Consider the following 22,619-nt stretch of genomic DNA (forward strand, 5'->3'; position numbering starts at 1 on the left):
CCTTCTTTTAAAAGATGAGGTAGGGGCAGCTGGGTAGCTCAGTGGAGTGAGAGTCAGGCCTAGAGACAGGAGGTCCTAGGTTCAAACCCAGCCTCAGCCACTTCCCAGCTGTGTGACCCTGGGCAAGTCACTTGACCCCCATTGCCCACCCTTACCAATCTTCCACCTATGAGACAATACACCGAAGTACAAGGGTTTAAAAAAAATTAAAAAAAAAAAAAAAAAAAAGATGAGGTAACTTGCAGGAAGCTGTCAAAGCCCATGACATTTAGCACAGCTCATCACCAATTCTGAAAACCAGCATGGCAGGTGTCATAAGGATGGATGTTCCACTCACTTTCCCCCATGTGACTCTTTTCTCACTAACATTCCCTTTTACTGAAATTGTTGTAATCAATATCCTTACTTAGCCCCAGGGAAACACAGAAAAGCAATACAGGCTAATAGCAGAGCCCATCTATAACTCCTAGGAAATTTCCACCCTTACATAAAGTAATACAGAAATTCCCCTAGAAGTCACTTCACAACAAACCAGCATATAGTGAGTTAATGTTAAGAATTTTAAAACTCAGATTCCCATATACAGGTGCCTGCAAGAACAGGCCAGAACAGTTTCCAAGTTTCCCCCCTCCGAGACCTGATTTGGTACAGTAATTTAACATAAAAGAAAAATGAATGAAATATGAAGAAACTGTCCCCCATGAAAAGGCCTGTACTTTCTCACCACTGTGGCCCAAGAGATATGTCAAACACACCTAACACATTGTCTCCAAAGATAAGATGTATGGTGGGAATGGAATTCATGCCAACATTGATGTAATCTTGAGAAAAATGATATAAAAATTAAAATCAGCAAATGGCACTTCAGATCAGCCACTGCAAACCTACTGGGTCTCTGGCTCTTCTCACTCTGTTTTCACTCAAATGTCCCACCCCCAAGAGGAATTGGACTGCTGGTAACCCCCCTTTACCCTACTGCAGTAACTAAGGTTTAGAGACATAAGTGATTTGCTTGGGGTCATTAAATGCCAGAGGCAAGATTTGAACCCAATTCTTCCCCTCTCTAGATCCAGCACTTTAGCAACTATGACATGCTATATATAAAAGAAAATAACGTAAAATGAGGCTGGAAGATTAGATTGACAATAAATGCTAGACAGATTTAAGTGTCAGGCTAAGGAGTTTGAAATTTTTTCCCCCCAACATTTACCTTCTGTCTTAAAATCTGTACTAAGTATCAATTCCAAGGCAGAAGAATGGTATGGGTTAGGCAGAGTTAAGTGACTTGCCCAGGGTCACAAAGTTAGGCAATGTCTGAGACCAGATTTGAATCCAGGACCTCCCATCTCCAGGCCTGGCTCTCTATCCACTGACCCACCTAGCTGCGCCATGAATCTTATTCTAAAGACAATTAAGCTAAAGAAAATTAACTAAGATTTTTGAGCAAAGGATTTACATGGACAGACCTGTGCATTAAGAAGATTCTTTTGGTAGCTTTTTAAAAGATTAGAAAGGAGCAGCAATGCAATGACCCAGGACAATTCTGAGGATTTATGGAAAAGAACACTACCCACATTCAAAGGAAGAACTGCAGGAGTAGAAACACAGAAGAAAAACAACCGCTTGGCTTGAATGCATGGATTGATGTGGGCATGGTTGGGGATGTAGACACTAAACAACCACACAAATGCAACTATCAATAATATGTAAATAAGTCTCGATTGATCAAAAAATAAAAATAAAAGATTAGAAAGGGGAAAGACCATGGGCAGAAAGACTACTACTTATGAAGCTGTTACAATATTCCAGGTAAGAGATAAGGACCTAAGCCTGTGAGTGGAGAGAAGAATATGGATGATGTGTTAAGCAAGCACATTAGTCTCTCAGGTTTACTTCTTTCCTTGCTATACGTTTTTCTTATGATTTTAGAATTTAATTCTTGAGAATGGAAAATCCATTCTTGCCTGGCAGAATTCTAGTCCATGAATCCTATTGATCCTAGCTCTGAAACTCCTGAAATGTTTCATAAAATCTAAGTTGCATATCTGACTGCCCAGTTTCCCCTTCTATCACAAAGTCTAAGACGGAGTAATCATTTTCCCTGTTTTTCCCATTTCTACTTTAGCAACCAGTTCTGCCTAGATGAACGTGAGCTCCAAAATAAAGGAGTTCCCCTCCTTTGTTCTTCCATTTTTTGAAGGATGAAATGATTATTAAGGCAAGTCAAGAAATTGTTAGCTGCTCTGCTTTAAGCAAAGAGAGAACTTCAGTATAAGTATGAAGTCCTCTTATCATTTCAATATTATGCTTCTGTGCCAGGCTTGTGATACTTTTCCACACCCCTCATCAATTTTTCCTTTCTATCAGGATATTCTGTAGCTTATATATACATTGATTGTGAAATTGTTTCTGATGTTGCTCCTTTTAATCATCACTCAAATGTCCTCTAGCCTACTCCTTTCACCCTGACCTCAGTTCCAAGATTTTCTAATATATTTTAAAACATATGCTATTCTTATCCCTCCCCTTTTTATACCAATTCTTTTTTCCCCCAAAATATGACATACTCTTCCAGAGCTATAATCCAGATATGGGTCTCATTCTTATGGTATGAGGTCTTACCAATAAGTATAAGACCCCTACCAATATTTATAAGGTCACATTTGTCACCTTTACATTCATGCTTGTTACTTATATTTTGTACATTTGTGTAAAAACAGAAGGGGCCATGAGTTCTATTACTAGTGCTTTTCTTGGATTCTGTTTCCTGTGAATTATTGTATTTCTACTACTACTATTTTTTCTAACTTAACTACTATTCTTTTTTCTACATATTAATTACTCTCTATAATATCTAACTTGAAAGATAGGCAGTTTTCTCCTTCCCCTTTCCTTTTAAGCTTAGAGTTCTTTTGATTAGATTTGTAAAACTTGAAGCAAATACTCCAACAGTATGGCCACAAGTCCATTATTGCTATATTTTAAACAATAGCCCAGAAATCCAAAACTCAGACATCATCTTTTAAACCAGCTGTTCATTTTCTAAATTTGCCTTTCTTTTCTGAGGCCTCTAGCTTTGAGTGGCAGCAGTAAAAGCATAACTTGTGTCCCAAAGGTTTTTTGCCCAATACTTCATAATACTTTAGCAGTGTTTTCTAGATTCCTTTTCCAGTATCATTGAACCACATGAATCACTAGAAAAGGATAATAGTCACTTCAGATTAATAAGTCTTTGGAAGTTCTCTTTTTGCTTAACTTTAATTTTGAAATTGTGAATTGAAAAACATCCCCAAAAAAGCATTTCTATACATAGAACACACAGGAGGGTTTTATATGAAATCATAAATCCCCATTTTGTTATGCTTTTCCTGGTGAGCACATAATAAATTCTACATATTATTTTCAAAACTGTCCTACTTGTCCATACTTTCTAGTCTTCTGTGTACTTAAAAAAAAAGTTATAATAGTCCTCTTTTGGAGGACAATATTATTAACTTGTCCCCTCTCAACTAAAACCAAGGAGAGGGGAAATTCTTGTAACAAATAAGCATAGTCAAGCAAAATAATACAGAGGCCACATTCAAAAGTGTATGGCCCTGCATCTTATGTCTACCAGCTCTCTGTCAGAAGGTGGATTACATGCTTCATCCTGATTAGCATTCTTAAACTTTCAAAGCTTAGTATAGACAGAAGGGTAAAGGTTTAAAAAAAATGTTGCTGTCCTTGTATATAAACTGTTCATTTTGCTACATTCTGTCAGTTCATACTACCCAGAATTCTCTGAAACCATTCTTTTCATCATTTCTTATGGTGCAATAATATTCTATTAAGAAGCAAGCTAAAGCATCCCTTTATAGTTTCTTCTTCATCTTTCCCCTTACTCTTTAGTCCATGATCAGGAAGGTTTGTTCTACTTACAGCTATTTCCTGGTTCATAATGCCCACTCTCTTAAACTCTCTTTTGATAATGAAATAAAGGAATATGGGCTATAGGACACTATAGAAAAGTTCCATTCTCATTGCTGCCACTTATAGTATTATATAATCCCATGGTAAGTCACTTTACAATCTTGGTTTCTTCCTTTGTAAATTATTAATAAAAATATTTATACTATCTACAACACAAAAAACTTATTTTGAGGATCAAATAAGAACGTAGAGTGTTTTGTGACCATGAAATGCTCCACAAATGTGAGCTATTAAGTGTTAGCTATGGGAAAATCTTTGCACATGAGAATCCTCTACTACAGAAATTTATCTACACAAAATTGTATCTGGGCTGGTTCTTACAGACCAAACTTTAAGATATTAATGAGAGATTTGGTGGTTCCAGCATATGTGGCACTCTGGTTCTCTATGGCATTGACTCATGGATCTGCAAAGCAAATAGGTTTCCAATATTTGAAACTGTGCCATTTTTTTTAAGTTTAGGCAAAAGAAGTTTTTATTAACGGAAACAAGGAGAAACCGGCTCCATCTCAGCCAAGCTGGGGCCCTGCTGGGGCAGTGAGCCCGGCAGCTCCTGGACTTTGCAGCGCATATTGGCTGGGATGGCGACGTCCATCTGCTGGGGCCTGGGCAGGTTGAGGTTGTTCATGACCCTGATGAAGTCCTGGCAGCTGAGGGTGAGGCATGGGTTCAGGGTCTGCTCTTCTTCCACAGTGGACAGCGTCTGCCCTAGGTAATCATGAGCTGGGTAGATGAGGCAGTCCCTGGGAAGGGTGAAGATCTGGTGCACGGAGTGGTACAGGGTCTTGGCACAGCCTTGCTGGAAGTCTGTGCGTCCGCATCCCCGGATGAACAGGGCGTCCCCAGTGAAGGCTGCGCTGTGTTCACTCAGGACAAAAGTCGGGCAGCCATCGGTGTGGCCAGGGCTGGCCAGTGTCTCCAGGGCAAAGCACCCAAGGGTGAGCACATCCCCCTCCTCAATGAGCAGGTCGGCCTTGACCCCGCCGAGGTGGGAGATGACAGATTTGCAGCCCGGAAAGAGGGAGCGGAGGATGCTGGTGCCAGTGACATGGTCCACATAGCAGTGGGTGTTGATGGCATAGGGGAGGCGCAGGCCCAGCTCCCGCACTAGCTGGGTATCCCTGGAGGCCATCTCCAGCCCGGGGTCAATGAGCAGGGCTTCCCTAGCAGCCTGGTCCGCCAGCAGGTAAGTGTAGGTACAGCTCTGGGGTTCGAACAGCTGGCGCAACAGCAGGCCATTCCCCCGGCTTGCTGAACGCCCTGGCCCTGGACCCCAGCCTCAGCCCAGGAACCCCGAGCAGCCCGCACACACGCAGCAGCAGCCCAGGCCCCATCGTTTCAGCCAAGAATGTCTTGCCCTACCTATATTTTCAAACCATGCTCCACTGCAACACCAACTTCATGGGATTAGCTCTAGGACAAGAGTTCTTAAGCTCTTTTTGTTTAAAAAATAAATTAAAAAAGCTTCTGGCATCTGGTAAAACCTACAGTACACTTAATCAGAATAATGTTTTAAAATGCATAACATATGGTAACGGATACTATTATGCTATAAGAAAAGATGAGCAGGATGATTTCAGAAAAAGCTGGAAAGATCTATGTGAACTGATGTAAAGTAAAATAAGCAGAACCAGAACACCTTTTACAATTACAGCAATATTGTTTGATGATCAACTATGAAAGACTTATCATTATCAGCAGTACAATGAGCCAGGACAGTTCTGAAGGACTTAACGTCAAAGAATGCTATCCACCTCCAAAGACTGAACTATTGGAGTCAGATACAGATAAAAGCACGTTATTTTTCACTTTAGTTTATTTATGGTTTTATTTTGGGGGTTTTGGTACTATGAGTATTTTCTTACAACAATGACCAATATGGAAGTATGCTTTGCATAATAATACATATAACCCAGATCAAACTGCTTACCATCTCTGAGAGGGGAAAGAAAACGGGGGAGTGAGGGGGAAGACAATTTGGATCTTATAATTTCTAAAAATATATGTTGAAAATTGTTATTACATGTAAGTAGGAAAATAAAATACCATTCAATTTTTAAAAACACGTAACATACAATTTCTTGGTTATGCAAACAACGAGATGGAAAAATAAACATTTTTTCTGATCCTTACAACTTCTCAAATGACTCCAAAATACATATTATAAATGAGAGAAAAGCAAATTCAGATGTCTTCACAGTCTAGGACAATAAGAATCCAAGACATAAGAATTTAATGAACTAATTGCAGTTCTATTAAAACTAAAGGCTATACACTAGTACCTAATACACTTACTCAGTCTCCTGTGTAAATGGAATTAGCTCATCCTCATTCATTGTTAGACTCTAGCCATCAGAAATAATGTCACCCCACCCAACTTAGTGGGGAGGGGAAGATCAGTTACCCACAAGTGACAATAAATAACAAATCAAGAACAAGGGACTGCCCTTTGGGCAGTCCAAAACAGTGTTGAGGCTGCCATTTGTCCACTTGAAATTGAAGGTGGATGCAGGAAGTGACGAAAAGATGCTATCTTTTAAATATGATGGTAACTTCCTGTGGAGGAAGTTGGTGCTTTGAACTTGGTATAGAAGGATCTCTGGGGAGACCTCAGACGGCTTCCCTCTGAATTGTCACGTGGGTAAGTTAGGCTGACTTCCTTTTGCCTCCCTTGGCATTTCTTGAGGATCTACCCTCAGGGAGGCCTCTCTTGCCTCTCTAATTGTAAAAGGCATTGTGGCTAGCCTGGTTTAATTAACCTCTGTGCCCCTCTGCTGGGGCCTCTAAATTCTCATCCAGTCCTGATCTCTGGTCGGGGTCAGAGTTTCTCTCTCTCAATTTCCCTACCCTCAACCTTCCTAATTGTAAATAAACTTCCATAAAAGTCATCCTGACTTGGGTCTATTTTAAATTTGGAATTGAGCTAATCCAATTCCTGGTGACCATACCTTAAATATCTAGTTTCCCCTCTTACACTCCTCTCTCCCACTACTATTGATGCAGAGGCTTGCAACAGAACCCAACTCAACACTCCTTCCTTTCTCCCCTGCCCCTAGCTCCAGAGATTCAAACTATGGTGGGATTAAGGGAGGGGATGAAGAGAAGGGGAATAATTATCTCTAAAACACCTACTACTACTATTCTCCAGGCATCCCACAAATATTGTCATTTGATGCTCATAATAATCCTGAGGTGGGTGCTGTTAATATTCACATTTTGAGGAAACTGAAGCCAACAGATTAAGTGACCTACCCATGGTCACAAATTTAGTGTCTGAACAAATGAGGTTAGGTTTGCATTCATGTCTTCCTTAATCCAGGCCTCTCATTCTCTACTGTGCCATCTAACTGCATTAGTTTGTTCAGGCTGCAGCTAGTGCTCTGTCCCAAAACAGAGCTCAGCCAGAGAACTGAGGAAAAGAGGGGACCTGGGATAGGTCATGTGTATGTGGCTATGAGGCATCCAGTTGGGGCTATCTCTGTCTATCCAAAAGTCACTTAAGGAAGAGACCAAAGCTGGTAAAGCATGAATTGCCAAGCATAGGAGGAGGCTGAGGTGCCTTTGAGATCCAGTTCCCTGGGAAAATGCCAAAGGAGAAGGAATCAGAAGAAAACTACCAAAGAACTCAGGAGGAAGAAAATTCAATTCAAGACCTTCAGTATAAGCAAATAAACAATAGAGACAACATTAATATCTGAAGGGAATATGGTCTCCATATCAGGTAAAAGAGTTCAGGCATCTATGAATCAATTTTGCAAGAAAAAGGAAAAACAGCATAGGACCCTATGGATTTCCAAAAGAAGATGGGACCAGAAAAAGATTACTTGAATATAGTCAAATTTGTGACTTGCATAGCAGAAATAGTTGGCAGAACAGAAAAACTTGAAACCATAGTGGCAAGTCTCACCAAAGAAATAAATGAAAGGATAACTTATGGAGAATGCAAAAGTGGAAGAAGCAAAAAAGGAATAACATAACCCGAACACCCCAGTGCAAGAAATAATACAAGAAAACTACAAAATTTTTGAACACAAAAGTGAAGTGCCAATCAAAAATTGCCTCCGGGGAAAAACCCTGTGCTGCCAACTCCAAACTACATTAGTAATTAAATTTAACAATTCTACTACCAAAGAACAAATCCTGCAAGAAGCAAGGATAAATATCTTTAAATAAAAAGGAAAGGAGATATGATTAATACAAGATTATTCTGTACCAACAAAAACTGCAGGAGGGAATGGAATATGTACCTAAGAGCAAAGTAGCTCAAGATCTACCCTCTGAACCTAATAAAATGAAAAAGATATTCAACTAAAAAGAGGGGTTATGGGACAGCTAAGTAGCACAGTGGATAGAGTGCCAGGCCTGGAGTCAGATACTTCCTAGCTGTGTGACCCTGGACAAATCACAACCCCAATTGCCTAACCTTTATCGCTCTTCTGCCTTGGAATCAACATTTAGTATTGATTCTAAAACAGAAGGCATGGGCTCACAAACAAATAGGTAGATGAATGAATGAATGAATGAATGAATGAATGAATGAATGGAGGGATTTGAAACATGCCTGAATGCATAGAAAACAACACTAGGATTATAAAAGAAATAATTTATACCAAAATAGTTAAAAATAAATTTTAAGTTCATGGGCCACAGGTTAAGAACTTCTACTCTAAGGATCCTAGAGGTGAAAAACATAATCCACTTTTAAATATTACAGAAACATTTTCCCTTAAAGTAAGTCTATGTAATAAGTAATAAAATATTATTGCCTCTCATTTTACACACAAAAGATTGAGGGGGTTAAAAAAACCCAACCAAATCCAACAATCTTTTCAACCTATAAGGATGTCTCTAATGGCTGTAGCATACTCATTAAACTCTCTTGTTTAGGTCTTACCTCAAAAGAAACTGGGATTCTGGGTTATAAACCATAAAAATTAAACATATGAAGATAGTGTTCAACTCTTATGGTACCTCCAATCAATCTCTACTTCATGAATACTGGTATTAAGTTTCCCAATTATACAGTGCCATTGAATTACCCTTTATGAGTTAACTTGTTTAAATGATGAGAGCCTAGAAGGGAAGAAATTAAACACAAAGCAGCTCCCAAGTTTCAAGAGGGTGTGTAAGTCTACCAAACTGCTGACTTAACCTTAAAGGGCAAGAATATCATTACCTAAGCTGCTGACTTAGTCATCCTTAGAAATGGTTTTGCAGTGAGAACAAAAGTAGGCAGTATGAGAGAAAGAAGGAATCAAATAAAGAAGAAATTTCAACTTTTATATTTTGGAGCATATTCTTCTCTATTAGTCACCATCTCAGTGATTTAGAGATATAACTATGAAAAATCTACTTTCCTGCACAATAATGTGATTCCACCAGGAAATGGAAGTAAAAAGTTATTCTGAGAAGATGGCAGAACAAAAAAGATGGCCACGCTTTAGGTCAGAAGTGAACAGTAGGAAGGGGTCTGTCTGCTATCTTTCTATGAACTCTGTTTTTGGTAGAAGGAAAAGATTTGACACCTTCTCTGTGAAAATCTAATCATATTTTCAGGTATTAGCTTAGAATTAAATTTTCAAGACCAATTTTGCCACGAGGCCATTTGTGATTTCACCATTATTGTTAATTCAATTATCACTTCTCAGGCCCATAAAACAAGCCATAATTTCTCCCATCAATTCTAGTCCCATACCTCTAAATATCTGTGGAACATTTTCATTTGGATTCTCCATTGGCACCAGAAACTCAGCATGTCTAAAACTAAGTTTATATCCTCTAGGTATGTCCAAAACTTTCCCCTTTTCTAAATTTACTTATTTCTTTTGAAGGTAACACATTTATCACTCAGGTTCTTTTGAAAGTGACTGTTACTTAGGTTCATAACCTGGGGGTCATCTTTGACTCTCCTGCCCCCTTTGCCTCCCTGCCCCCCATCCCAAATAGTTGCGAAGTCATTATGATTCTATTTCCACAACATTTCTTATCTCTATCCCTTTTTCAATACTAACACAATTACTACCCTAATTTAAGTCCTTATGAGCTGTCATCTGGGTCACTGTATTAATCTGTTTGTCACTATTCTCTCCACTTTCCAGGCCATCCTCTAAAAAGAATTACTTAGGCATAGGATTTGATTCTCCATTCAATGTTACCAATGTTCTCTTAATTACCAGATCCTGAGAAAAGGCTATAGGATCTAGTAAACCCAAAAGCCAGAAAGCAAAGGACTAAAAGTTATTGGATAGTGGAAAAATTAGAGACGGAGAGAGCATGAATTATTCTCTTAAGAGTCTGGCAGTGAACAACATGATGGCCGGAAGGAATGGCACGGTCAAGTTAGGGTTTTTAAAGCTGAGATAAACCTGAGCATATTTATAGGAAGTAATGAAAGAAGAAAGATAAGAGAAAAGGTGGGGAATGATCAATTGATGGAGAAGATATGTCTTCCTTGGTAATAAGAGAAAAGAAAAAGAATATATGAGTAAAGATGCAGAGAGAGAGGTTTTGAGACATCTAGTGGGAGAGAAGAGAAATCTCATGGATAAGCCCTATTAATTAAGTAGGAGGTAAAGACATTTCCTAGAGGGGAGGCAGGTGGGGGAAATGTAGCACTGGGAGCTTGAGGAGTTAAAAGAAGGTTTGGAATAACTGTTGAGGGGAATGGGATCAAATCGATTAAGCTTTTAGAGCTGTTAAGAAGTTTAGAATTATCTAGCCCCACTATTTTCATTTTGCTCATGAGGAAATTGAGGCTCATTAAAAGTAGCAAAAAAATTTTAAAGTGGTGACAGTGAAAGCACATTTTAAAAAGAGCTGGATACAGGAAAATACAACAATGGAGCTCTTTAGGGAGGCCACATCACTCATATCTGATATGCTAATACTAATATTATATTTTCCTTTCTCCTCTCTAAATGAGAGAATTTTCCAAGAAAGCTTATCAGGAAGTGCTTGGTTACAGACTGTTAAGATACAGGCTTAAACATGTTATTGCTCATATAGTGACCAAACCTGATTGAGATTTTCTCTAGCAAAGAGCAGGGTATAATAAGTAGAGAATGAATTATCTATGTTGTTAGATTGTTAGCATTCTGCTTACCTGTGACATATGTTCTGTTTAACTACATCATTCTTTGTTAAAAGGTAGGGTTGAGGGCACTGGGTGGCTCAGTGGATTGAGAGTCAGGCCTAGAGATGGGAGGTCCTAGGTTCAAATCTGGCCTCAAATACTTCCTAGCTGTGTGGCCCTGGGCAAGTCACTTAACCCCCATTGCCTAGCCCTTACCACTCTTACCAATATACAGTATTGATTCTAAGACGGAGGGTAAGGGTTTTTTAAAAAAATAAAATAAAATAAAAGGTAGGGTCCCACTGAGAGATGTATCACTGGGAAGTGCCAGTGAGGTAAAATAGTCATCAATAAAACATTAAAAAATATATTTTTATTGTCTTGGCTGTGTGACCCTGGGCAAATTACTTAACCCCCTTTGCCCATTTGTCTTAGAGGTGTTACTAAGACAGAAAAGGGATTTTATATATATTTTTTTTGAATTTAATATTTTATTTTTTAAGAAACATTTTCCATGGTTACGTGATTCTTGTTTTTACTTTCCCCTTCACCCCCCTTTTAACCTCCCCCCCCCACCATATCCAACTCGCATTTCCACTGGTTTTAACATGTGTGATCAATCAAGACTTATTTACATATTATTGATAGTTACATTGGTGTGGTCGTATGCCTGCATCAACCCATGTGTTCAAGCAGTTGTTTTTCTTCTGTGTTTCCACTCCCATAGTTCTTCCTCTGAATGTGAATAGCGTTCTTTTCCATAAATCCCTCAGAATTGTTATGGGTCATTGCATTGTTGCTAGTACAGAAGTCCATTACATTCTATTTTACCACAGTGTATCAGTCTCTGTATACAATGTTCTTCTGGCTCTGCTCCTTTCACTCTGCATCAATTCCTGGAGGTCTTTCCAGTTTACATGGAATTCTTCCACTTTATTATTCCTTTGAGCACAATAGTAATCCATCACCAACATATACCACAATTTGTTCAGCCATTCCCCAATTGAAGGGTATCCCTTCGTTTTCCAGGTTTTTGCAACCACAAAAAGCGCAGCTATAATTATTTTCGTACAAGTCTGTTTATCTATGATCTCTTTGGGGTACAAACCCAGCAATGGTATGGCTGGATCAAAGGGCAGGTAGTCTTTGAGAGCTCTTTGGGCATAGTTCCAAATTGCCATCCAGAATGGTTGGATCAATTCACAACTCCACCAGCAATGCATTAATGACCCAATTTGGCCACAACCCCTCCAACATTCATTACTCTCCCTTGCTATCATTTTAGCCAATCTGCTAGGTGTGAGGTGATACCTCAGAGTTGTTTTGATTTGCATTTCTCTAATTATTAGAGATTTAGAACACTTTCTCATGTGTTTATTGATACTTTTGACTTCTTTGTCTGAAAATTGCCTATTCATGTCCCTTGCTCATTTATCAATTGGGGAATGGCTTGATTTTTTTATACAATTGTTTTAGCTTGTATATTTGAGTAATTAGACCTCTGTCAGAGTTTTTTGTTATAAAGATTTTTTTCCCCAGTTTGTTGTTTCCCTTCTGATTTTGGTTACATTGTTTTTGTTTGTACAAAACCTTTTTAATTTAATAGAATCAAAATTATTTATTTTACATTTTGTAATTTTTTCTAACTCTTGCTTGGTTTTAAGATCTTCCCTTTCCCATAGATAGGAGAGGTATACTATTCTATGTTCATCTAATTTTCTTATGGTTTCCTTCTTCATATTCAAGTCATTCATCCATTCTGAATTTATCTTGGTGTAGGGTGTGAGATGTTGATCTAAACCTAATCTCTCCCACATTGTTTTCCAATTTTCCCAGCAGTTTTTGTCAAATAGTGGATTTTTGTCCCAAAAGTTGGGCTCTTTGGGTTTATCATACACTGTTTTGCTGACGTCACTTACTACAAGTCTGTCACTTACTACAAGTCTATTCCACTAATCCTCCCTTCTGTCTTTTAGCCAGTACCATATCATTTTGATGACCGTGGCTTTATAGTATAGTTTAATATCTGGTACTGCTAGGCCACCTTCCTTCACGTTTTTTTCCCATTATTTCCCTTGATATTCTTGATCTTTTGTACCTCCAAATGAACTTTGTTATAGTTTTTTCTAATTCAGTAAAAAAGTTTTTTGGTAGTTTAGATAGATATGGCACTAAATAGGTAAATTAATTTGGGTAGAATGGTCATTTTTATTATGTTAGCTCATCCTACCCATGAGCAATCAATGTTTTTCAAATTGTTTAGATCTAGTTTTAATTGTTTGGAAAGTGTTTTGTAGTTGTGTTCATACAATTCCTGTGTTTGTTTTGGTAGATAGATTCCTAAGTATTTTATATTGTCTAGGGTGATTTTAAATGGTGTTTCTCTTTCTACCTCTTGCTGCTGTGATGTGTTGGAAATATATAGAAATGCTGATGATTTATGTGCATTTATTTTGTATCCTGCAACTTTGCTAAAGTTGTTGGTTATTTCTATTAGCTTTTTAGTTGATTCTCTAGGATTTTTTAAGAAGACCATCATATCATCTCCAAAGAGTGATAGCTTAGTCTCTTCATTGCCTATTTTAATACCGTCAATTTCTTTTTCTTCCCTAATTGCTACTGTTAGTGTTTCTAGTACAATGTTAAATAAGAGGCGATAGTAGGCATCCTTGTTTCATGCCTGATCTTATTGGGAAGGCTTATAATTTTCCCCATTGCATATGATGCTTATTGATAGTTTTAGATATATACTGATTATTGTTTTTAGGAAAGGTCCTTCTATTCCTATACTTTCTAGTGTTTTCAATAGGAATGGATGTTGTATTTTGTCAAAGGCTTTTTCAGCATCTATTGAAATAATCATGTGGTTTTTGTTGATTTGCTTGTTGATATGGTCAATTATGTGAATGGTTTTCCTGATGTTGTACCATCCTTACATTCCTGGTATAAATCCCACCTGATCATAGTGAATAAGCCTCTTGATCACTTGCTGGAGTCTTTTTGTTAGTATTCTGTTTGTCTGTAGTTTTCTTTCTCTGTTTTTGATCTACCTGACTTTGGAATCAGTACCATATTTGTAACATAAAAGGAGTTTGGTAGAACTCCTTCTTTACTTATTATGTTAAATAGTTTGTATAGTATTGGAATTAGTTGTTCTTTAAAGGTTTGATAGAATTCACTTGTGAATCCATCTGGTCCTGGGGATTTTTTCTTAGGGAGTTCTTTGATGGCTTGTTCAATTTCTTTTTCTGATATGGGATTATTTAAGAATTCTATTTCTTCTACTGTTAATCTAGGCAATTTATATTTTTGTAAATATTCATCCATCTCACTTAGATTGCTACATTTATTGCCATATAATAGCACAAAATAGTTTTTAATGATTGCCTTGATTTCCTCTTCATTAGAGGTGAGGTCTCCCTTTTCATCTTTGATACTGATGATTTGGTTTTCTTCTTTCCTTTTTTTAATTAGATTGACCAGTAGTTTGTCTATTTTATCTGTTTTTTCAAAGTACCAGCTTCTAGTCTTATTTATTAATTTAATAGTTCTTTCACTTTCAATTTTATTGATTTCTCCTTTAATTTTTATAATCTCCAATTTGGTGTTTAGCTGGGGATTTTTAATTTGTTCACTTTCTAGTTTTTTAATTTACATGCACAGTTCATTGATCTTTGCCTTCTCTAATTTGTTAATATATGCATTCAAGGATATAATTAAATTTCCCACTGAGTACTGCCTTAGCTGCATCCCACAGAGTCTGGTAGGATGTTTCATCACTGTCATTCTCTTCAATGAAATTATTGTTTCTATGATTTCTTCTTTAACTAACTGGTTTTGGAGAATCATATTATTTAATTTCCAATTAGTTTTTGATTTGCCTGTCCAGGTGCCCTTACTAATTATTATGTTTATTGCATTATGATATTTCTGCTCTTTTGTATTTGTTTGCAATGTTTCTATACCCTATTACATGGTCAATCTTTTGTGAATGTACCATGTCCAGCTGAAAAGAAGGTGTATTCCTTTTTGTCCCTATTTATTTTTCTCCATATATCTATTAAATCTAATTTTTCTAGGATTTCATTTACATCTCTTATTTATTTTTTGGTTTAATTTATCTAAATCTGAAAGAGGAATATTTAGATCTCCCATTAGTGTGGTTTTACTATCTTCTTCTTGAGCTCTGCCAGTTTCTCCTTTAGGAATCTGGATGCTATACCATTTGCTGCATACACTTTGAGCACTGTTATTTCCTCATTGTCTATACTGCCTTTTATCAGGATGTAATTACCTTCCCTATCTCTTTTAACCAAATCTATTTTTACTTTGGCTCTGTCAGAGATCATGATCACCACTCCTGCCTTCTTTTTCTCATTTGAAGCCCAAAAGATTTTGCTCCAGCCCTTTACCTTAAATCTGTGTATGTCCACCTGCCTCATATGTGTTTCCTGTAGACAACATATGGTAGGCTTTTGGTTTCTAATCCACTCTGCTATTTGCTTCCGTTTTATGGGCGAGTTCATCCCATTCACATCCAGAGTTATAATTATCAGTTGTGTATTCCCCAACATTTTGGTATACTCTCCTAGTTCTACCCCTCCTTCTTACGCTATTTCCTTTTAAACCAGTGGTTTGTTTTAGACCAGTCCCCCTTGTCCCCTAACCTTGATTTAATTCCCTTTCCACCCCCTCCCTTATTATTCCCCCTTTTTATTTTTTAAGGCATAATTAATTCCCTCCCTCCTCTCCTCCTCACTCCCTTGCTCCCCTTGGTTGATCCCTTCTGACTTTCTCAGTAGGGTTAGATAGAATTCTATATCCCAATCGATATAGCTACTCTTCCTTCTCAGGGTTAATTCCACTGAGGGTAAGGTTTAAATATTACCTCTTAATGCTCTCTTCCTCTCCTTCTTATAATAGTATTTGTCCCCTCCCCTTCCCATGCCCTCTTTGTGTGTAATAGAATATCCTATTTTTCTTATTCATTCAAATTTCTCTTGGTGTCCTTTACTATTCACCCTGTCTTTCCCACCCCCCATATCATCTTAGACCATTTAGTATTCCAACCTCTCCCTATGAATAATTCTTCAAATTACTATAATAGTGAATAGAGTTCACTACAGAGAATTATACATAACATATCTCCACATAGGAATACAAACAATTTAATTTAATTTAATACAAATAATTTAATTTAATAAACTTGCCCAGGGTCACACAGCTAGGAAGTGTCTGAGGCCGGAATTGAACCTAGGACCTCCTATCTCTAGGCCTGACTCTCAATCCACTGAGATACCCAGCTGCCCCTAAATATTACCTCTTAATGCTCTCTTCCTCTCCTTTTTATAATAGTATTGTTCCCTCCCCTTCCCATGCTCTCTTTGTGTGGTATAGAATATCCTATTTTTCTTATTCATTCAAGTTTCTCTTGATGCCATCTACTATTCACCCTCCCAATTTTTTTCCTCACCCCGTCTCATCTTAGACCATCTAGTGCTCCAACCTCTCCCTATGAATAATTCTTCTAATTACTATAATAGTGAATACAGTTTTTGAAAATTACACATAACATTTCTCCATATAGGAATACAAATAATTTGATCTTATTAGGGCCATTAAAGGGGTAAATTTAAGAATAAGAATTTTCCTTCTTTCCCCTCTGTTTCTTATTTACCTTTTCATGTTTCTCTTGGTTTTTGTGGTTGCATATCAAACTTTCTATTTATTCCTGGTCTTTTCTGTGCAAATACTTGGAAATCTTCTATCTTGTTGAATGCCCATACTTTCCCCTGGAAGTATATAGTCAGTTTTGATGGGTACGTGATCCTTGGTTGTAGACCCAGTTCTCTTGCCTTTCTGAATATCATACTCCAAGCCTTGTGGTCTTTTAGTGTGGAGGCTGCCAGATCCTGTGTGATCCTGATTGGTGCTCCTTGATATCTGAATTGTCTCTTTCTGGCTTCTTGTAATCTTTTTTTCTTTTACTTGGAAGCTCTTGAATTTGGCTATTATATTTCTGGGGGTTGTCTTTTCAGGGCCTAGTGTAGATGGTGATCTATGGATCCTTTCAATGTCTATATTGCCCTCTTGTTGTAGAACTTCAGTGTAGTTTTGCTGAATAATTTCTTTTAGTATGGAGTCCAAATTTCTATTAATTTCTGCTTTTTCAGAAAGACCAATGATTCTCAAATTGTCTCTTCTAGACCTGTTTTCTTGATCTGTCAATTTCTCAGTGATGTATTTCATGTTTCCTTCTTTTTTATTAGTCTTTTAACTTTGCTTTATTTGTTCTTGCTGTCTTGAGAGATCATTGGCTTCTAATTGCCCAATTCTAGCCTTTAGAGACTGGTGTTCCTTTTCAGTCTGGTCTATCTGGTTCTTCAAGGCTTCCAGCTAGTCATTTCTGGTCTTCAGTTTGCTTATCATTTCATTTGATTTCTGAGCCTCACTTTCCAATTGCAAAATTCTGCCTTTTAAACTGTTATTTTCTTGCCAGATCTCTTCCATCTTTCTCATAATCTCAGATTTGAACTCTTCAAGATCTTGTGACCCATTTTTTGGGAAGGTTTGGATGTCTTTAATTGTTTGTCTTCCTCTGTTTTCTGGGTTTTTTCTGTGCAGAAGTTATCAAGTGTTTGAGCTTTTTTCTTGGTCTTCTTGTTTATTTCTTGATTGGCCTTGATTGGCATCATTATGTTTTACCTGCCAGAAGGCTGAGTAAGGCAATCTGATTCTCTTTGTATGGAGTTAGGGAGCAGTTTTTTGCCTGAGGCTACTTTGTGAGTCTCTTGGCTTCTCTGGGGACCCTCCTGGGGTCTCTGGTCTAGCTGTTTTCAGGGTTGAGACCCTGTGTTCCTAGCCAGCTGCCCAGAGCTTGGGACTTGGCCCATGCTTGCTCTTCCACCTGAAATTCTCTACCGAGTCTGAGCACGCTGGGCACTGTTGCTGCCTCTCTCAACCCCACTCCCATGTCCAAGGTCTTAGTTTTCCAGCCTCCTGGGGTCCCTGGTCTAGCTGTTTTCAGGGTCAAGCCCCATGGTCCTAGCTGGCTGCCCAGAACCCGGAACTTGGCCCATGCTTGCTCCTCCCCCTGAGATTTTCCTGAGTCTGAGCACCCTGAGCGCTGCTGCCTCTCTCAGCCCCACTCCTGTGTCCAAGGTCTGAGTTCTCCAGCCACCTGGAATCCCAAGTCCCGCTGCTCTCAGGGGCAAACTCCCAATAGTGCTAGCCAGCTGCCCAGGAGCTAGACTTTGTGCCCCTGCTCGCTCTAACTCTGGAACGCAGCCTCTGCCTCTGGTACTGTGGGTGTGGTGGGGGAGGGGTGATCCACTTGTGTTTTGATGGGAGCTATTTCCCCCCCTTATAAAGTAGAAGTGCCCAAATCCCATGTACTTTCGATACTGCACCCTATTATGGGTTCCCTTCTTTAATCTGGATTTTGTTTTCTTGTCCTCTGGATATACTCTATATCCGTTGGTAAGGAGAGAAAGTCGCACTGCCTCTACTCTGCCACCATCTTAACCCAGAAGTCTCAAGTAAAGGAGTTTTAAATTTTTTTATTTTTATTGGTTTGTAGTTTCTACTGGAGAGTTTAAACAGTTGTCTACACTTGGGTTCTCTGTATCTAGTATATGAACATTTTCACTGGATGACTGTGTGCTTTTTAAAGCTATAATCACTAGTGGTACTAGAAAGGAGTGGGAAGCTGGGTACCAAGGAAGAGATATGAGAAAGCATCTCATCATGCCTCCCCGAACAATTCTTTGAAGGGATGGGTGACATGACTTTAGAACACTATATATATATATATATATATATATATATATATCAGATTTTTTTGATATTTTGATTACTGTTGTTAGACATCTTTCCCCACTTTTTTAGATGGCAATTATTGGAATTGTTTGTAAACATATGTGAGAACTGTATGGCAATATAATTTATTTCCTTTGTAATCCTACATATCTTATATTATGTGTTTTAAAATACTATTCTAAGAAGGGGTTGATAAGTTTCAAACTGCCAAAAAGGTCCATGACACAAAAAGAATCCCTTTAGTAGTACGATATATTTTCTCAGCATAAACTATTAAACTTCAACTTCAATTCTTCAGAGAATGAAATATCTCAAAGACAAAGTTTGGTGTTAAAAAGATAAGCCTTAAGGCAACTAGGTGGCTCAGTGGATAGAGAGCCAGGCCTGGAGACAGGAGATCTTGGATTCAAATCTGACCTCTGACAATTCCCAGCTATGTGATCTTGAGCAACTCACTTCATACCAATTACCTAGCCCTTACCCTCTTCTGCCTTGGAACTAATACTTACTATTGAGTCTAAGACAGAAGGTAAAAGTTTTTTTGTTTTTATTTTTAAATAAACCTTTATTTCCAGGATATGCTTATATTTAATAAAAAGAATTGTGTAATTTCCCAAACGCAACTAGACTGCTTTCCTCTTCCTATTCAATTCTAAACCTGACTCATAGTTCACTGGTAGGATCTGTGATGTTTTATCTACATATATACCGATGGTTGAGCTCTATATGATGTTCAATCATCTACATATAAATAGTCTTTATATCAGGTATTCTTCATCCACTTGGTTCTTCCTATGGGGATGTTTAAGTCAAACACCTTGAATTAAAAATGAGGACCTGGGTTCAATTCCTACCTCTGACGGTTCTCCTTATTTTTTGTGCCTTCCCTCTAAGACGATTCCGGATTCATCCTGTCTATGTCTTGCTTATACATAGTTGTTTGCTCATCTTTCCTATTTAACCATGAGCTCTTTGAGAGCAGGGTCTATTTTTGCCTTTCTTTGTACCCTCAATGTTTAGCTTTGTGCCTGGCACATATTTACTGATTTCTCTTACTACAATGTAGGATCCTGGGTTACCCTCCCCAGATCTCAGAGTCCTTATCTTGAGTTAAGGGACTTAACTCTTGCTCTTCTACATCAATGACCATTGGATGTCCTAAAAGTCAGTGGAGAGGCTCACAATGGGTGTGAACAAGCTTCAACATAAAGAATTTCACGGAGCAACACATTACAAATAAGGAATTACAAGAGAAAAAGTAGTATAAAACATATCATCACAAAAATGTATGAGATGAAAAAAAATTCATTACACAGAGTTTAGGGCATATGCGAAATGGGGTCTGAAGAAATGGATGGATTCACATAATAAATACAATCCAACATTAATTTTCCTCAATAAGGGACAGCCTTACATCCTTGAACAGTATTTGCATATTTCTAAATTGGAGCTTCTGTGATGCTACAAGGCTGAAATTATCAACTGATGACCACTAGTGCCCCTAAGTTGTACAATGAAATTTGCAAATAGCTCCTTTTTCAGTATTATCATCATCATTATCATTTTTACAGTACCTTAAGTTTTATATTTTCCTAAAAAGTCACTTTCTGTACAACAGCAAAACATTATTAGATTCATCTTAAAGATGCTTTTGCACAGAGATTTGGAGTGATTTGTTGATGGTTAGACTTGGTAAGGTACAAGCAGGGATCCAATTTTAGGTTTTCTGACAAAGATTCATATCTTCTATCTCCTTTAAAATGTGATCATTTGCATTTTTGTACAGATTGTGAAACATTCCATTTCCTATAGGCATTTAGAATGAGATCACTCAGTTCAAAGCCTGACTTTCTCAGTTACCACTTATGTGACTTTAGGCAGCAAGTCATTTAACCCCTCTGGGCCTCAGTTTCTCTATCTAAAAAATGAGTAATTAGAACACTTTCTGCTATACTCCACAATACATTTTAAATGGATATGTGACCTTCATATTAAAGATCATACTATAAAAAATTATAAGATGGAAATGAAGGAGTTGGAACAGATGACCTCAAGATCCCTTCACGCTCTAATTTATGATCCTATGATTCTCCTTACTCAATTCCTGGTTCTTGACTACCATTTTAAATCCCTTAAGACATCACTTTCCTGAAGTGTATGATGTTTTCAAGAAAATGGCAATGTATCCTTGATATAAAAGATGTGACTATAGGATTTCATTTTATAACAAATACAAATAAAACTTATGTAGATAATAAACATATAAGTAGCACACATGCAATACAAAATACACGATACAAAAACCTGAGATGTTCAAAAAATCTTCACATTTATTTTCATAACTGCTGAAATTTTATAACAATTCCTTTTCTAATATTAGTATGATATTTCTGAAGGTTTTTATTATGGATACTGGAATATCAAATAGCAGTATGGTATAGTGGTAAGAGTGTCAAGTTTAGAATCAGATTATCTGCATTCCAATTTTGTCTGCCATTTAATATTCTGGGCAAATCTTTTAATTTCTCTGTGCCTGTTTTCTTATCTGTAAAATAATGTAATTGGACTAGAGGACCTCTAAGTTCTCTTCCAACTTTGTATCTATAATCTATGAAACTTTATTAAGTACAGTAGGGCCCCCTTATCTGTGGTTTCACTTATCCAGAGTCAAACCAAAGCACAAGAAATCTGCACTTGAAGGCAGATACAGAGTCTGCCTTGGTGGCAGTTGCTTCTCTTTCCATGTACACTATTTTTTAGTTGTTGCTATTGGGGGGGGTGTGGCGCAAGGGGGTAGACAGAGGCCAAGGATCACTGAACTTAGGGGCAGGAACAGGGAGAGAGCATATATATATATATGTATATATATATATATATATATAAATGAAGGTCAGCAGGTATTTGCTTATATACATCAATCATCTGCAGTAGGTCTTGGAACATATTCCCTGTGGATATATGGGTCCCTAGTGTAGTCATGTTTCATCTGTCTAATGCATATAATTTTCGGTGTTAGACTGCACTTAAATAGGGGACTCTCTAATTTAGAACTCTAATCTTGCAAAGATTCCTGGGAGGATTCAATAACATTCAAAAGTAGAACTCCTAAAACATCTTGTTGACAATTTAGGAGAAAAAGATCTAAAAAGTACCATGTACAATAACTCAGAGCTATTTTTTACTCCTTAAAAGAATAAGCGTGAGAAAAAAATAACCATAAGTTAGTTATCAAGACTAAAAAAGTGAGGTACTAGAGATTTGCTTTCTTGCTTTCCTATTTTTTCCTGTCTCTCCTTTTCCATTAACTTTCTTCTACCTCCCTAGCAGCATTTTTTTGGATGGCAAATAACTAGAAGCTAAGTGAGTACCCTTCTCCTAGAAAACCACTAAATAGATTATAGCATATGGGGGTAATAGAATATTATTACACCATAAGAAACTGTGAAAGGTTATGGTTTCTGAGAAACTTGGGGAGAGAACTAAAGTAGAATGAAGTGAGTAGGACTAGGAGAACAATTTATATAGTAATAACAACAAATAACTATGAAAGACTTCAGAATTCTGACCAATGAAATGTTCAAGTACAATTCAAGAAGACCAATGATAAAGCACTTAATGTGTAGATTTGTTTTACTTGAAAACTTGTTGCAAAGTAAGGAGTATGGGGGGGGAAGGGTCAGAGTAAAAAAGGGAGGGAAAATGGAAAGAAAGGGGTAGATGAAAACAACTCCAAAAGAAAAAGGAAGAAAGAAAGAGTCAG

At 37.6% G+C, this 22,619-nt stretch overlaps 2 protein-coding genes across 2 annotated transcripts in view; both read right to left on the reverse strand.

Moving 5' to 3' along the window:
- The window catches only part of RAB40C (RAB40C, member RAS oncogene family), a 106,818-nt gene that overhangs the window by 64,934 nt on the left and 19,265 nt on the right, over positions 1-22,619 (reverse strand). The window lies entirely within an intron of this gene.
- On the reverse strand, positions 4,448-7,225 carry LOC123232530 (persulfide dioxygenase ETHE1, mitochondrial-like). Its single transcript, XM_044658976.1, has 2 exons — positions 7,222-7,225; positions 4,448-5,235 (listed from the first exon to the last, which is right to left on the reverse strand). Exons 1-2 carry the CDS (start codon positions 7,223-7,225, stop codon positions 4,448-4,450), a joined length of 792 nt encoding a protein of 263 aa, XP_044514911.1.

This window comes from Gracilinanus agilis, chromosome 1, assembly GCF_016433145.1.
Source record: "Gracilinanus agilis isolate LMUSP501 chromosome 1, AgileGrace, whole genome shotgun sequence".
NCBI lineage: Eukaryota > Metazoa > Chordata > Mammalia > Didelphimorphia > Didelphidae > Gracilinanus > Gracilinanus agilis.